Genomic DNA, 11,907 nt, shown 5'->3' on the forward strand with positions numbered 1-11,907 from the left:
AAAAAGGGAACCTGACCCATGAAAGCCACAGGGTGCTGGGGACTTCAGGCAGTCTCATAACATCAGTTCTTCACAGGGGCACCCTGAATCTAAAAGACTGGACCGGGAGTTCGGTCTAGTCACTGGACGGGGCAAGGTTCTGGGGCGGGCAACCCAGGCTTGCTGGAAGAGAATACTGCCAGGCTTTTGGGTAACAGAAATCTTCGGAAGGGACAGCAGACCCGCTGAGGCTCAGTTACGAAGAGCCTGGGAGGAAGCACTAGAGGCTAGTCAGAAGTCCGATGGCGGCTTCCGGGAGAGGCGTGTCATCTCGGGGCGTGGCAGAGGTTGGGCGGGGCGACACCACTGGGCTGGAGGAGGCAGGAAATTGGGGCTGGTCCTGGCAGCGCAGCCCTGTCCCTCTCTCGGCTCCGCAGCAAGTCCCCCCCACCCCCGCCCCCAGGGCTCACCATGGACGCTGCGGAGACAGGTAGGGGGGTGGGAACTGGGAGGCATCTCTCCACCGCTCCTTAGCTCCTAACCCAGGGAGCCTCACTTACTCCTAAGCTACCTGACAGCCGGGGAAGAAATCCTGGCAAGGGAAGGACATGAAAAGGTCTGTGCACCTTGGAGACTCCTGAAACGCACAGGGCGCATGACTCCTGCCCAACCCTCCGATTGCCCTGCAGAGCCGGCACCCCGGATGCCTGGGGGGAAGGGGCCCAGGAACGGGAAGTGGCAGCTTCTGCTTATTATACTATGGATGGGGGCAGGGTGTCACGGCCAGGATCCCTGCAGGGCACCCCGGGCGGGGGTGGGGACATAAAGCAAGAGAGTGGGGCAGCAGAATTGTGACTAGGTCTGGGTTATGTTTCCAGCTGTCTTTGTGTGTGTGTGTCATTCAGTCCTGTTCCTCATGGTTTCAGCTGTACTCGCGTGTTTATGCCGCAGGCTAAGTGCCTGTGCGTCCCACGTGGGATCCCATCTGTCTGCCCTGGGGTCCATGTGGCTCCATTGTCAAGTCAGTCCCCTATTCAATCTTTCATGTGGCAGCTGCATCTGTATTCTTGATTTGCCTATGGGTCCCTGCCTGTGTGGGTGTCTCTGTGACTGTGAGCAACCACTTCTCTGATTTTGCCAGGGTCCATCTGTCTGGTCTAAAACAACCCCTCTGGAGCTCACTGTCCCACCCCACACTAGTCTTAGACCAAAACTCACTTAGGTCTCTGTTTCTATCTTGCTTTGTCTCTTTTCCTCCCACCTCTGCTTGAGAGTGGTTGAGGTGCCTGTGATTGCTCTGCTGCCACCGAGGGTGGAGGGAGGGAGACGGTGGGTGAGTGGTTGGTTCATGTTTTCTTGCACTTCTCTCCCCCAGAGCTGACCCCAGCTCCCGAGGGCAGGAAGAGGTACAGTGACATCTTCCAGAGCCTGGACAACCTGGAGATATCACTGGGGAACGTGTAAGTCTGAGCCTGTCACCACATCTAGCCAAGCTCCCTAACTATCTGTTGCCCCACATCTGAACACCCAAACACCCAAACCCTCCCAAATACGTGTGCTTTCTGGCATTCTAGATACACAGGTGTTTCAGGTATATCTTAAAAGTAGTCCTAAGACAACTCCCACCACACACACATAATCTCATGAACCCTTAAAACACTTTAATCCCAGCACTTGGGAGGCAGAGGCAGGTGTGTCTCTGTGAGTTCGAGGCTCTGGTCTACAAGAGCTAGTTCCAGGACAGGCCCCAAAGCTACAGAGAAACTCTGTCTTGAAAAAACAAAAAAACTATAATCCCACTCTGTGAACCCCTAAATTACCTAAGGCTCTTCAAAACCTTTCTCAAGTCTTGTTTTTAGGGAAAGATCTTGCTTGAAGATGTGGCTGAGTAGTAGATCAGGTACATAGCATTCATAAGGCACCACCATGTAATACTTACTGCCTGTACCACAAAAGGAAAGATGCGGGAAAGGAGTTGTGTTGATAGAATGTTTGGCATACATATGGCCTGCATTCCATCCATAGGACTGCACAAACCAACCAAGGTGGTATGTCCTTGTAAATCCCACACTTGGGAAGTGGAGACTGAGAACCAGGCTGGCAGCACAGTGAGCTGAAGGCCTGTCTGAATACCAGCCACAGCCTCACCTCGCTCCCTGAAATCCTCAGATCACACCTTCTAAATCACAGATATTAGAGACCAGATCTCTCCCTTCTCCCTCAACTGTCCAGGATTTTCCCCTACAAAGGACAGTCTGGGGCAGAAATGACTTCCTCATTCCTTATCCTCCCCCAACCCCACCCTCAGGGCTTTCGACCCCTTGGCTGGAGACCTTGTACTCAGACAAGACCTGGAGCCTGACCAGACTGCCACAGCCTCTGTGGTGAGCAAGGAGATAGGGGACAGGATTGGGGGGCCTCAGTTAGGCAGACTTCTGTCTTGCTTGATCCTGAATGCTGTCTCTCATTCTCTTACCCCAGAGCAGTGAAGCCAGATGTTGGAGTGATCCCTCCCCAGAGGGTCCTGTACCCCTCACAGGTAGGGGAGGATTTCAGGCAAGGATGGGAGGGGGATAACAGAGGTCATTCCTTCACCAAGGCATCACAGACCCTGTTCTATGCCAGATTTAGGGGACAGGGCAGATCCCACAATTCCCCTTTGCTAAAGGATTCCCCAGTCTTGAGTAGAGAATCTGTAAATTACGGTACTGACAATGATCCCAAAGGGATTTTAGGAGGGGTCCATGAAAGTGTGGAACCGAAGTCGTGGGGCTGGTCTCAGGGTCCGGGGAAGGCTTCCACCTAGGGCTGGGCTCAAAGGTTTCCCTATTTGTCCCAGAGGAAGAACTAGATTTGCGACTCACTCGGACGAACGGTGGCGTGGATGCTGCCCTGGAGTATGCCAAGGCATGGAGCCGCTATGCCAAGGAGTTGCTGGCCTGGACAGACAAGAGGGCCAGCTACGGTGAGACTTCTTTCTGCCCAGCCACTGATGAGAAGCAGGACCCAAACCTCAGCTGCCTATGGATCCCCCTCTGTCTCTCCTCCCTGTAGAGCTTGAGTTTGCTAAGAGTGTCATGAAGATTGCTGAGGCCGGCAAGGTGTCCATTCTCCAGCAGGTACCAGCCTTCCCTAGAGCCCCCAGGTCCTCTATCCCTCTCCATTCAGTTCCTGAACAAGCCCTGCACTCCACCCAGAGCCAGATGCCACTCCAGTACATCTACACCTTGTTTCTGGAACATGACCTCAACCTGGGAGCCCTGGCCGTGGAAACGCTGGCCCAGCAGAAGAGAGACTACTACCAGGTAATCATCCCTCTCCCTGCAACTGCCACTCAGGAGGAAGATGGAGCCCAGAGATGCTCAGGATCTTGTCAAAAGTTCCTACACTGAGATTCAAACCCAGCTTCCTATGAGACGGCAATACACACATACACACACAAAATGGTGCTTTTATCTGAGGGGAGGGATGATATGAGTGTCCTAGGGAAGTATCTACCAGTAGAGCTACATCCCCAGCCCCAAGTCTTAGAATTCTTCCACTTAGAAATACTGGTTTTTACGGAGGATGCATGCCTTTAATCCTAGTACTTAAGAGGCAAAGGTAGGTAGATCTTTGAATTCAAGGCCAGCCTGATCTACATAGTGAGTTCTAGAACACCCTGAACTATATGTGAAACTCTGTTTTGAACAAACAAAACAAAAAAGAAATACTGATTTTAAGCCTGGCATGGTGACATACACCTTCAGTTTCAACGTAGGGGAGGCTGAAGCAGGTGGATCTCTGAGGTGGTGGTTAGCCAAGACCTCATAGTAAGACCAGGGCCAATGAGATGGCTCAGAAGGACCTGAGTTCAATTTCTGAAACCCATATAAAGGTAGAAGGATAGATCCAACTTCATAATGATATTCTCTGTCCTCCATACATATGCCGTAGCATGTATGTTCACATATGCACATCATACACATTGAATAATAATAAAAAATAGATTTTTAAAAAAGAAAGGCTGGAGATATAGCACAACAGTAGACTACTTAACTAACACATGCAAGGCCGTGATTCAAATCCCCAGTAAAAGAACAAACAAAAAAAAAAAAAAACAGACAGGGAACCCATGGAATTGGCTCAGCAGGTGAAGATCCTTGCCACCAAGTTTGGCAATCTGAGTTGGTCCCTGGTACCCATATGGAGGAAGGAGAAACCAACTCCCACAAATTGTCCTCTGACATCACACGTACTAGTACAAATGTATCCACACACATATACAAACATAAAATAAATAAGTGAAATTTTAATAAGAGGCTGGAGAGATGCCTCAGTGGTTAAGAGGACCTGAGTTTGGTTCCTAGAACCCATGAGTGCAGTCCACACCCACCTATAAGTCCTACTACGTGGGGATCTGATGCCTCAAGCCTTCATAGGCACCCACACTCGTGTGCACAAGCCTGCACACATTCACACATTTTAAAGTAATAAAAAATAAAATTGAAAAAGTTGAAAGTAGAAAGAATACACCAATAGGGGTGTCAGACTGATGTTTGTTGGGACTAAGACCTCAGGATGTTTGGGGTCCCTGACAAACAGATGGAGTGACCACACAACCTTCTGCTCATGTACAGGGCTTAGGGCTGGGGTATGGGTAGGGTGTCTGCGGGCAGATCCTGTGCAAGGCCGTGGAGCAGGAAACAACAAATGAGAATACTGAAATTACTTCCCCGTGCCCATCTTCCACTCTGCAGCCTTTAGCAGCCAAAAGGATGGAAATTGAGAAGTGGAGAAAGGAATTCAAGGAGCAGTGGCTGAAGGAGCAGAAACGCATGGTAAGGCTTCGTAGTGGGCCGTCCATCAAAGAATGGAGGCCTCTGCAGACCTCAGACAGAGGACTTATGGTCCTCTTATTGCCCCCAAGAATGAGGCGGTGCAGGCACTACGGCGCACCCGGCTCCAGTACATTCAACGCAGAGAGGACCTTTGGGCACGTTCCCAGGGGTCCCCTGAGGACCCTCCTCCCCAGGCATCTCCCGGATCCAGCAAGCAGCAGGAGCGCAGACGACGCTCCCGAGAGGAGGCACAGGCCAAGGTGGAGACACAGTACCAAGAACCCCTAACGTCTGGCTACTCTCTTCTCCCCAACTCTAGTCCATTTAAGCTGTCTCTTCCTTGATTTCCCCAGGCACAGGAGGCGGAGGCTTTATACCAGGCCTGCATTCGGGAGGCCAATACACGCCAGCAGGATCTGGAAAACACCAAGCGGCGGATAGTGTCACATGTACGCAAACTGGTGTTGCAAGGAGACGAAGTACTTAGGCGGGTAAGACCCGGCCCGGCCCCTTGTCACTCGTGGTTCATTGCACTTGGGCACCAGTAAATACTCCTTTTCTCTGTCCCTAAGCCATCTCTGAGGCCTCAGGACACCTTTACTGCAAGTCCCATAGCAGGCCCCATACCCTGGTGACACCCCCTTCCCCATCCTTAGCCTACCAGTGACAGGCCCTGTCCTCAAACCCTGGTAATACTTGTTGGTAAAGGTTCGTCTACCCGCAACAGCAGGAATCTAGGCTCAGTCCTCTTAGGTTATGCTTATCTCCATCCCTGCAGGTGACACTGGGCCTGTTTGAGCTACGAGGGGCACAGGCAGAAAGAGGGCCTCGAGCCTTCTCAGCTCTGGCTGAGTGCTGTGCGCCCTTTGAGCCTGGCCAGCGCTACCAGGAGTTTGTGAGGGCACTGCAACCTGAGGCCCCGCCACCACCATCTCCCGCCTTCTGCTTCCAGGAGTTCACGCCTGTGCTACACAGGTGTGCTCTAGGGCTGAGCTTGGAGTAAGCTCAGAAACCCCGTGCCAGTAATAAGTGTGTGTGTGTGTGTGTGTGTGTGTGTGTGTGTGTGTGTACTTTCATTATGTTCACCTCTGTTCGTAAAGATTCGGCTACCCTCTTGCTCCCTTCCACACCAGCTGAAGCCCTTACTCCACCGACTAGTCCCCATTTTTTTTCTTTTTTTTCCCCATTTTTTTAATGTCTTCCGGATTTTTGGTTTGTTTTATTTTATGAGACAGGGTTTCTCTGTGTAGCCCTGGCTGTTCTCGATCTCCCTCTATAGACCAGGCCTCGAACTCACAGCGATTCCCTTGCCTCTGCCTCTTGAGTGCTAAGATTAAAGGTGTGCACCAGCACTGCCTGATTAAAGAATTATTTTTATTTAGATGTATGTGTATATGCCACCTGTGTGCAGGTGCCCTCAAAGACCAGATGAAGGGATCAGGTCCTGTGGAGCTGGAGTTATAGGCATTTGTGAGCCATCTATGCGGGTGCTGGGAACTGAGCTTGGGTCCTATAAGAGCAGCCAGACATTCATAGCCACTGAGCCACCTCTCCAGCCCTTCCTGTGTTTGTTTGCTTGCTTGCTTTGAAATGGCTCAATGACTTTTGTTAAGGGTATTTATAGGATCAGGGGAACTTCTCATGAACTACGCCAGTCTTAGAGTGGTGGGGCTAGGGCCCTTATGGGGCTTAAATGGTCCTGGATAACAGAGTTTGCAAACCCTTGGAGTTGGGACCCAAATGCTATGCCCGCTTGCTGTCACCTAGGCCAGCTTCCTGGAGATCAAACCCTCAAATCTCTCTTTCCCAGTTCCCCTCAGGACACAAAAAAGAAGTTTTTGGGGCCCCCACATGCCAGGCTGGAGGAGGGTTACTCTGAGTCTGGGCCTTGGGAGGATACCAGCTCAGGCAGCCAGGGTAAGTTCAAGAAGGCCTGAAGGGTATAGGGCCTGGTTTACACCAGTCTGATTGCCCTGTTCTCACCTAGGGACGCCAGGCCCCACTCCAGGCAGTGATGCAGACACTGTAGGTGGTGGCAATGAATTCCAGTCCCTGGACTCCCCTACTTCCAGCCCAGGTGAGGGTAGAACCCTCCCCTTCCCTCCCCCAACACACCTGTACCCTTCCACCTCCCACCTGCCCTCCAGCTCCTAACCAAGCACTGACTTTTAATCTCCAACCTACCTCTTGGCCTCTAATCTACCCTTCGATCTATACCCTGATCCTCCAGTGTTGACCCACTGTCTTGGTGAAAGTTTCCTCTAATCCACCAGACAAGGGCCTGGACCATTCCTGGACATGACCTCTGGCCTCTGACCCTCTCTCTCAAAGATCTCTCTGGGTGTTTTTGGAAGTCCTGGAAACCAAACCTGTCTCCTTAGACCACGCCTGTCCCATGACCAGTGATCCTACCTCTTTGTCCTCTGACCCCAGGTGCTGCTACTCGGCGGCTTGTGAAGGTGTCATCTATAAGCACTGAGTCCTCTGATGACTTTGAGGAACGAGACCCTGGTAAGGCTGACATAGGTGGGCAGGTGAGATTACAGGAACAAGAGGGTGGCCCTGACAGCCCTGACCTCCTTCCTTGCAGATCTGGGGGATGGGATGGAGAATGGACTAGGCAGCCCCTTCAGGAAGTGGACACTGTCCACAGCTGCTCAGACCCACCGGCTACGGCGGCTGCGTGGTCCAGCCAAGTGCAGAGAATGTGAAGCCTTCATGGTCAGCGGGACAGAGTGCGAAGAGGTGTGACCTAGACTGGAGACCTAATGACCTGTGCTGACTTTGATCAAACACACTGACCCAGATCCATGCAACCCTTTGCTTTAGGACCTGCCTTTGCCTGATGTCCTATCTGAGTCTCAATGTTTGTTTTCTGTCGTGGTGTGTGTGTGTGTGTGTGTGTGTGTGTGTGCATGGGTGCGTGGTGTGGGTGTGTCAGAGGATACTTTAAAGGAGCCATCTCTTTCCTTCCTGCTTGTGAGTCTTGAAGATCGTCATCAGGCTTGGCAGCGAGCACTTTACCTACTGAGCCTTTTCACTGGTCAGGTGTAGCATCTCTTACCATTCTCCACTCCCTGGCTTTTCTCATAACCTCCTCATCCCCTGCTGACCTCCTAATAACCTTCTTGTCCCCAGCTGAACCCCTAACCCTGTGACATTCCCCCCAGTGCTTTTTGACCTGTCACAAGCGCTGTCTGGAGACCCTCCTCATCCTTTGTGGACACCAACGGCTTCCAGCCCGGATGCCTCTCTTTGGAGTTGACTTCCTACAACTCCCCAGAGACTTCCCTGAGGAGGTACCCTTTGTGGTTACCCAGTGCACAGCTGAGATAGAGCGTCGCGCCCTTGGCCTGCAGGGCATCTATCGGGTCAGTGGGTCTCGAGTGCGCGTGGAACGGCTGTGCCAGGCCTTTGAGAATGGCCGAGTACTGGTTGAACTGTCGGGAAACTCTCCTCATGATATCACCAGTGTCCTCAAGCGATTTCTTCAAGAGGTAGGTAGCTCTAGGCCTGAGGTGGTGGGCAGGAACCATGCAGCCTCTGGCTCAGGACCCTCAGCAGCCCATCCCCACTCCTGTCCCCATCAGCTCACTGATCCCGTGGTCCCCTTCCACCTCTACGATGCCTTCATCTCTCTGGCAAAGACCCTGCATGCAGACCCTGGGGATGACCCTGGAACCCCCAGCCCCAGCCCTGAGATTATCCGCTCGCTGAGGACCCTCTTGGTGCAGTTGCCTCCCTCTAACTACAGCACCGTGCGGCACCTGGTGGCCCATCTGTTCAGGTGTGCATGGGTCCCTAAGCTTTGAATCATGGCCCTCTTTCCCTAGAAACATAACTGCTTACCTGTGTGGCTCATATTAACCTCTGACCTTTCATATTTCTTCTGAGCTCAGAGCCCTGGACACACACACCTGACTCTGACACGGTCTCAGTGACCAGGCACTACTTTCCTGTGGCCTGGCCAAGTCACCAGGCTAGCTCACAGGTCCTACCATTCTCCTCCAACTTCATGGTTGACCTTTTTCCCCACCATTCGCAGGGTGGCTGCTCGGTTTGAAGAAAACAAGATGTCTGCCAACAACTTGGGAATTGTATTTGGGCCTACGCTGCTGCGGCCACCAGATGGACCCAGGGCCCCCAGTGTCAGCCCTGTGTCCTGTCTGCTGGACTCCAGTCACCAGGCTCAGCTTGTTGAATTCCTCATTGTGCACTATGAGCAGATCTTTGGAATGGATGAGCTCCCTCTGGCCTCTGAGCCCCTGACCCAAGATCCTGGCCTAGCTCCCACACTCCTCGAATCCAGTCCCCAGCACCCAGCCCTACTTCTTGCCCAAGACATACAACCCCTGACCATAGCCTCAGACTCCAGCCCAGGTCCCAAACTCCACAGTGCCCCGGAGAAGTGTCTGGAGGTCACACCTTCTGAGGTAGAAGTCTGCTTATTCCACAGCTATGGGGATGGCCTTGTCTGTGTTTAATACCCCCCTTCTTTTGCACAACTGGACATTGAATCCAGTGCCTGGTGTGCGTTAAATGTGTGCTTATCACTAAGTCCTCCTAGCTCTCTTTAATTTTGTTTGCATTTTTCAAAAGCATTTATTTGTTTGTTTGTTTGTTGAGTGAGTGTAGCCACACACATGTCATCGCATGAGCATGAAAGCCAGAGGACAGCCTATCCTTCATGGAACCTGGGGATAGAATTCTTCCACTGAATTTCAGTGGAATTGTTTCTACTGAAACATCTCACCAGCCCAAATTGCTTTTGTTACATTTTTAATTAATTAATTTATGTATTAAAGGGGTGTCACATGGAAGTCAGAGAAAAAGTCAGTTCTCTTCTAGCATGTAGGTCCTGGAAATGGAAATTGCCAAGCTTGGTGACAGAGGCCTTTTCATCCTTAACCTCCTTTTAGTGTTTATTTTGTGGCAGAGTCTCCTTAAATTGCCAGATTGGCCTTGAACTCACACTGTAAGCCAGTTTAATGGCCCTCTTGTCTAGGCCTATTGACTAGTAGCTGAGATGACACATTGTCTCGTATATACGTGTGTGTGTGTGTGTGTGTGTGTGTGTGTGTGTGTGCACATTGGTGGTTTTTTTGCCAGGATGTATGTCTGTAAGATGTCAGGTCCCCTGGAACTGGAGTCACAGACAGTTTTGAGCTATCATGTAGGTGCTGGGTATTGAACCTGGGTCCTCTGGGAAAGCAGTCAATGCTTCTAACCTCTGAGCTGTCTCTCTAGGCCCGACACACTTGCCTTTTTATTGTATTGTTTTATTTGATTTTGAGATAGGGTCTTTCTCTGTGATCTTCCTGCCTTAGTGTTTTGAGTGCATGACATAGGGATGGGAAGAGGCATGGGCAAGTTTGGGGAAAACGTAAGGCAGTGAGACCAGCTGGGCAAAGGCCTTGAGGTAGGAGCGCGCGTGCTATGTGCAGCCCTAGATTGTAAAGAGTGGGTAAGAGAAACGAGAATGGAGCAAGGACCAGGTTGCAAATGAATCTCGGTGACAAAGTGATCATCTAGCATGTGTGAGGTTTTGGATTTGGATCCCAGCACTAGAAAAGAAGGTTAGTCAGACAGCTCTGTTAGCTGCTGAGCACAGGGTGTGAGTGACAGAGGAGCACTGGCTATGGACAGTGTGCATTGAGACAGGGTCACTCACTGAACTTGCAGCATGCTATTTCAGCTAGGCTGGCATGCCAATCAGCTCCCAGGATGCCTGTTTCCACCCCATAATATAGTAGTTACAAGTACTCCCAGTCATGCCTGGCTTTTTACAAAGATGCCAGAAATTCAAACTTGTCTCCTCATGCATGCACAGCAAATCCTCTGATGCACTGAGCCACCCCCTTTACTGTTAGGAGTCACATTCTGGGTTTCTTCCTGCAGATTGCAACTCTGCAGAGAGACCAAAAGGAGGAAAAGGAGGTGGAAAACACCAGAGCTGGGGCAGGGGAAGGTGAGTGTCCTGGAGAGCTCTCTCTTTCCTGTATGGTTGCATGGCTGACTGGTCACTCCTGGATGTACGTCCTGAGAGCTTGGGGATGCTTAGCATTCATCTTTCCCCAGGGTCCAGCCACAGCCCTGAGGACTTGCTCCTGGGAACACAATCCCGGGGCCACTTCAGTCGCCAGCCAGTGAAGTATTCACGGGGAGGTGTACGACCAGTCACTCATCAACTGTCCAGCTTGGCTCTGGTAGCTTCCAAACTGTGTGAGGAGACTCCTGTTACTGTCTCAACAGTGCACCGAGGTAGTTTGAGGGGACGAAGCCTGGGCCCTGCTGCTGCCTCCCCTGAAGGCAGCCCCCTGCGCCGAAACCCTCTGCCCAAGCACTTTGAGATCACCCAGGAGACAGCCCGGCTACTCTCCAAGCTGGACACTGAGGCTATGTCCAGGGCTACCTGTTGTGCTGACACTGAGCCTGAGGGATCTGAGGAGCATCTCTGACCACCCACCATCCCAGGAGACTCAGGACTGAGCTGATGACCCCATATGTCTCTCTACCTGCCCCACCTGGTAACCAGACCAATTCAGTGGGGTGTGGGGAGAGACAGGTTACCAGAGAGTTGGGTAAGGAAGAGCACCCATCTTGGGAAGTCCTCACCATCTCCCTACTAGAGGAGGTTAAAACAGCCAGACAACACAGGTGCACAGGCGAGTCAGGATCAGTATCTAATGGTCAATTCAGGTCCGAAGATCCTTGGGGTTACCCCAGTCTCAGATGTCTGACTACTCTGATCATAATGGCTCCTGGCCCTAGTGCCACTTGCCTCCTTGACAGATTCTATGTGAGTAGGTGGGTGTAGTTTAGACCTCTCACCTGCTTTTACATCTTTCTGGATTTGGTTTGTTTGTTTGTTTTGAGGCGGGGTCTCTTGTAGCCCTGGCTGGTCTGGAACTCTCTATGTAAACCAGGTTGTTATAGAACTCAGAAATTCTCTGCCTCCCAAGTGCTGGCCAAATCTGGATTCTTATAACCCCTGAATAAAGTCCTGCCCTGGTTGAACACAACAGTGCTAATGGTGCTTGCTGCAAAGCCTGACCCACTTGGTAGTAGGAGAGAACCAATTATTGCAAATTATCTGACCCATGCCCAT

At 51.5% G+C, this 11,907-nt stretch overlaps 1 protein-coding gene across 4 annotated transcripts; it reads left to right on the forward strand.

The window, feature by feature from the left end:
- Positions 1-330: 330 nt before the first annotated feature.
- Gmip (GEM interacting protein) lies at positions 331-11,821 on the forward strand. 4 transcript variants are annotated; one of them, XM_048427156.3, is made up of 20 exons: positions 334-469; positions 1,355-1,439; positions 2,288-2,363; positions 2,461-2,518; positions 2,819-2,944; positions 3,034-3,098; positions 3,177-3,284; positions 4,719-4,799; positions 4,889-5,059; positions 5,153-5,290; positions 5,578-5,774; positions 6,610-6,716; positions 6,796-6,876; positions 7,233-7,310; positions 7,390-7,544; positions 7,970-8,296; positions 8,390-8,586; positions 8,845-9,232; positions 10,698-10,767; positions 10,878-11,821. In XM_048427156.3, the coding sequence occupies exons 1-20, from the start codon at positions 451-453 to the stop codon at positions 11,255-11,257; spliced, it is 2,907 nt and encodes a 968-aa protein (XP_048283113.2). In that variant the 5' UTR covers positions 334-450; the 3' UTR covers positions 11,258-11,821. The 4 variants fall into 4 exon arrangements, with proteins under 4 accessions (XP_085536660.2, XP_048283113.2, XP_048283114.1 ...); XM_048427157.3 differs by having other exon boundaries at positions 337-469; positions 6,787-6,876; positions 8,159-8,296; XM_048427155.3 differs by having other exon boundaries at positions 339-469; positions 6,787-6,876.
- The last annotated feature ends 86 nt before the right edge of the window (positions 11,822-11,907 follow it).

The sequence above is a fragment of the Myodes glareolus genome, chromosome 23 (genome assembly GCF_982192425.1).
Source record: "Myodes glareolus chromosome 23, mMyoGla1.1, whole genome shotgun sequence".
Taxonomy (NCBI): Eukaryota; Metazoa; Chordata; class Mammalia; order Rodentia; family Cricetidae; genus Myodes; species Myodes glareolus.

What these genes read in the sequence shown, in the direction of transcription:
- Gmip (XM_048427155.3), top strand. An exon ending in GAGATATCACTGGGGAACGT is followed by an intron (nt 1,440 to 2,287) that starts GTAAGTCTGAGC and finishes CCCCACCCTCAG; the next exon opens with GGCTTTCGACCCCTTGGCTG. An exon ending in GCGGGACAGAGTGCGAAGAG is followed by an intron (nt 7,545 to 7,969) that starts GTGTGACCTAGA and finishes CATTCCCCCCAG; the next exon opens with TGCTTTTTGACCTGTCACAA.